At 34.4% G+C, this 4,997-nt stretch overlaps 1 protein-coding gene across 1 annotated transcript; it reads right to left on the bottom strand.

Annotated features, from left to right (window-relative positions):
- Nucleotides 1–3,821: 3,821 nt before the first annotated feature.
- LOC141611953 (uncharacterized) lies at nucleotides 3,822–4,691 on the bottom strand. The gene has a single exon (XM_074430615.1). It carries the CDS (start codon nucleotides 4,557–4,559, stop codon nucleotides 3,933–3,935), a length of 627 nt encoding a protein of 208 aa, XP_074286716.1. The 5' UTR covers nucleotides 4,560–4,691; the 3' UTR covers nucleotides 3,822–3,932.
- Nucleotides 4,692–4,997: the final 306 nt, after the last annotated feature.

Raw genomic sequence — 4,997 nt, 5'->3', positions numbered from 1 at the left:
AATAAATTAACTTAGCTTAACTATAGTTAGTTTAACTAAACTGAATTAAACTAAGAGCAACTACATCAGTCCTAAAATAAACCAAACATAGAAAGTTAGAAATGGAATTAGACTGACGAGTCTGGCGTAGTTGCTCTTAGTAGTAACTACAGTTTAGTTAAGAATATACCCTAAAAACCCTTAAAAAACCAACCATTCAAAAAACCCGACCCTAAAATAAACCAAACTTAAAATATTAAAATCTTAAAAATACCCAACCCTAAAAAAAAAAAAAAAAATAGAAACACTAAAACAAACCCTAAAGACAACCAACCCTAAAATAAACCAAACCTAAAAACACTACCCTAAAAACAACCAACCCTAAAAACACTTAATTAAATTTAAATTAATCAACATAATGTTGTTATTAAGTGGGTGGAGGGGAGGGGAGGTGTGGATTGGTGACATGGCAGACTACTAACGGTAAAAAAAGGTGGATATATGGATTGCTGAAATGGCGGATTTCTATTGGAAGAGAGGTGGTGGCGCGGATTAATGACGTGGCAGACACTGTGCAATGATACAATTTTTATGTACATAATACGAGAGACGAATTTGTGATACTAATTTAATCAATGTGATAAGGAACAATGATGTGTATGATACTAATTAAACATGAGTACTCATACATTAATATAATAAGTATATGGTTTAAGTTAATATAACTTACATCTTATATATTGAACTGAAGTTAAACCTTTTTTACGATCTAGATCGCGTTTTAACAACATTGAACTTGGTTGTTTTTGAATTTACTAAAGTTAACTTAACAAAGTTGATCAATAAGATCAGAAGTAGCATGAGTTAGACTGAATTGAATTGAATTAACCTAAACTGAGCTCAACTCAATGAAGCTCAACTGAACTAAACCGAAATGAGCTGAAGTTATATCCAAAAACACAGAGTCTTAATAAAGTTGAACTGAACTGAATTGAATGAAGTTGAACTAAAGTATGAGTTAATTTGATTAAAATTGCCTTAATTAAAGTTAAATAAAAATAACTTAACTTAACTATAGTTAGTTTAACAAAACTGAATGAAACTAAACGTAACTTAACCTAAGTTAAATTTTGATTGTATTTATGTTACCCGATGTAGCTTCCTTCTTGTTCCTGTTTATAGTTTTAGTAAAATAAGTACATTTGACCAAATGAGTCAAATGTCATCTGTATGAATCTTGTTTTTACAGCTGCCAAAAAAAAAAAAAAAAAAAAAAAAACTATTAGGCTATGTTCTTTTCAGGTGAAAAAAACTGAATTGAATACCGGATATACGGTTTCCGTATATACGGAAAAACCAGATACACGGTTTTCGTATATACGGAAAAACCGTATCGGATAAGGATACTAAAATGTGAGATTTTAAAAACGGATATCCGATATGATTTCGAAAACCGTATCCGATATCCGGTTTTGCTCACCCCTACTCATCATGTGAGAGGTATTTCAATAACGTTTTTGAGAAACCGTTTCTCTAAAGTTTTTGGGAATCTTCCTAACATCTAAACAAATTGAAGTTAACTAAATATTAGAGATATTATATGAGGGGCATTATATTAGAGATATTTTTATTATTAGAAAAATATATTATAAGTATTAGAGAATATTATATTATATTCCTAATGATATTTTACCTATAATATAATATTCTCTAATACTTATAATATGTTTTCCAAATAATATAAATATCTAATACTAAAGCTAATTTATTTGTATTCAACTCAATTTAACTAAATTAGATTGAGTTAAGTAAATTTAGAAGAAGTTAAAAATAAACTTTATTTGAATTTTCAAATCTTAACTTTGTTAAACTTTATTGAATTTAAAAGAACTAAAATTAACTTAGTAAATTAAGTTAATTTAACGAAGAATAATACGGAGTATTTTTTACTCAACAAAAATCTGGGTCCGTGATACAAATTTTATTTGCATGATACGAGAGACGATATGTAATGATACTAAACATAGGAGACCATGTGAAAAAAATCTGTCCGTGATACAAATAGTTGGAGGATACCCCAAACTTCTTCAATCCATCAACACCAAATCCACCTGCCAACATTGCTCTCCTATTCTCCAAGTCACCGACTCACCGCCATTCTCCCCACCATACCCTCATCTTCCTCCGCTAATACTACCGCAACCGCCTCCAGCTCGTCCAATTTGTTTATCTCAACCGCTTTGTTTTCGACCCCAACACCGACCGTGGATTGTGCTCATCTTCGACAGCCCGTGGATTGCGGCGGCAATTAAACCGAGAAATTCCTTGTATGATTTCGGGGGTTGTCGGATTAGGGTATGTCTGTGTAGTGCCTGGGCGTGTGTATTATGATTTGCATTATTGGATTTTCTTTTCGATGGGATTGGGGTCGGAGTCAGAGTCGGAATTGTTTTTGGATTCAGACTCCTCTTATTATTCTCTCTTCATAAATCATAACTATGTAATTCAAACCCAGTTTTAGTTCATTTTGTTGTCATGATTTTGACATTTGCTATGAATATACATATGTGTTATATCAAACAAATTTGCATTTCTTGTTGTTTTTTTGTGTTCAATTTATCAAAGAAATCAATATCAACACTCCAGTCCAATGAAACTACATTTTGAGTTTGATTCCCAGATTTGAGAATATTAGGATGCCTATTTTCAATAATTATATGCAATTTTTAGAGGTTGTCAAAAATTAAACTTAATTGGACTTTTCAAATCTTTACTTTATTAAACATTATTGATTTTAAATGAATTAAAATCAAGTTAATTAAACTTAAATTCACACTAAGAATAATACCCTAATACTTTTTACCAACTTGATTCAGACGGAATCCTTTGCTCTTGTTGTTGGTCAATTCGTGTTTCCATAATATTGCAGTTGTTGTTGGGTGGTCGTGGGGCTCCGATGGCGGTCATCGGTGGTATTTGGTGGTTATGGGTAAATGAGACAATGTTTAATCGGCAGTGGGGCCGGGGGTTATGGTGGTGGTCGTCGGCGACATTAGGTGGTCGTTGAGTGATTGAGTTGGGGCGGTGTTAGGAGTGGGGTGGGAAAAATGGAATGGGAACATAAAAAGTGTAAACATAAATCCAAATGTACAAGCATAAAATTGGAGTATTATAAAGTATGATTTAATTATAATATATGATAATAATATTATTGACATAAAAAATATTTTGATATTTTCTGCAAAAAATCTCCTCTAATTTTCCCTCCTAACCAAATTTTTCCATCCCATAAACTGAAAGTTTCCCTCCTACTTTCCCTCCATAGTGAAAAATGGAATCTTTTTCAACCTTTACACGTGTCATGTTGGGAGTGGCCTGTGTACAAAGGCCTTGTACACCCCGTGTATTCCTAGCATCTTTGTCATTCATAGGTCCTTAAACCTCCCTAAAAATAATTGAGGTCCTTAAACCTTCAAAACACAATAGTTTTGGTCCTTTTACTATTGTTTACTCGGGAATAGAGTGAATAGCCAGCACTAGCACAGTAGGCACGACAAATAAGAATAAATTGATGTCCCGACTCTTTTTCAAATTTTTCGACCTTAGTCACTACGAGTATAATCAATCAATCTCTAGCTCAAGTTTCTAACAGAACACCTGATTATTTGTTTACCATTTTTATTTAGTTGTTCATCATTATATATTGCCAATCTTTAATAAGTGATCTGATTCCACATAAAACTTAATCCACTTGTCTTCTATTAATAATAGTTTTAAATTATTTCCTTGCTTGATCTTTGTGCAAAAAAAAAGAAATGTAAGCAAACGTCTAAGATAGTTACTTAGAATTAAACTCTTGAGAATTCTATTGAATAATCACATATTCAAATACATACATTAGAAAGAAAAAAACACAGGAATTCAAGAAAACCAACAAGCAGTCGCGGCCAAGTTCAGACATCATTATTAGCAGCAGTGGAATTAGAAGCATCACCGAAAGGCCAGACACTAACCTTCTCCTTCTCATACTTCAAGAACACTGCACACATTGCAGCCATAAAATAAAGCTGAATAAATACAATCGCAGGCGTATGATAGTTTATCACACTCTTCCCAGTAGCCACTTCCACCAACAACAACGCCACCAAACCCAAACCCGCTAGCCTCCCATTTACCCGTTCCGAATAAGGGCTGAACCCGAATTCCACCTTCACTCCTCCCGACACTGGTTCCTTTAGCGGGACAGGTGGGAGTAATACTCCCCCGGGTTTAGCACTACCCGACCCGGATTCTGAACCCCGCTTTACTTTCTTTTCCTTCCTGATTTCGGCTTTCTTCCCCGTTCCTGAGCGGTACCTGAGCCGGACTTGTGCAAGGCGGGACTCGAATGGGTCCTCGTTGGTAGAGGAGGTGGGTTGTTTAGGGTCGGGTTGTGGTTCCGGGTCTGGATCGGAGGAGGAGGAGGATGCTTTGGGGATGAAGTGGGTGGGTTTGAGAGGGCGAGGGAAGAGGGTTGTCAAGTTCCGGAAAGAGTGGTCGAGTGATGATGGTGGTGATAATGGCGCCAATGGTGCTGCCATTATCTTGGTTCTTGTTTAAGAGTTCTTTGGCGTTGGTTGGGATTTGGGAATAACAGATTTTTGCCAACTTTTTTCCAGAATGGATAAGCTTATTTGGAATTAGCTTATTTGTGGGTGTCATTTGAGGTCTTTTAAAGATTAAGTTTTCATACTTAGTTACTCCTCCAGTTCGGTAGATTTAGTCATTACTTTTGAGATAATTTGGTCATGTTTAGTACTTAGCTTATTAATAATAACAAAAGTAAATTGGTCAATTAAATTATAAATGTTAGATTTGATCGACAAGTTTGACTAGTATATTTCAATTAGCAGATTAGTAAGAAGTGTTAATCAGCGGATTTATGTTTAATAGATTGTTGTATCTATATGTAAATGGCTGACATATTCATTTTTCACAATCTACTAATGTGAATATACTGGGGAGCCGCATATTGGAAA

Source organism: Silene latifolia, chromosome 11 (genome assembly GCF_048544455.1).
Source record: "Silene latifolia isolate original U9 population chromosome 11, ASM4854445v1, whole genome shotgun sequence".
In the NCBI taxonomy this organism is placed as follows: domain Eukaryota; kingdom Viridiplantae; phylum Streptophyta; class Magnoliopsida; order Caryophyllales; family Caryophyllaceae; genus Silene; species Silene latifolia.
Note: the sequence above shows the minus strand (reverse complement) of the source record. Positions and strands in the feature narration are given on the sequence as shown.

Bases quoted from the DNA above. Each gene is read 5' to 3' on its own strand.
- LOC141611953 (XM_074430615.1), bottom strand. From the start codon at position 4,559: ATGGCAGCACCATTGGCGCCATTATCACCACCATCATCACTCGACCAC.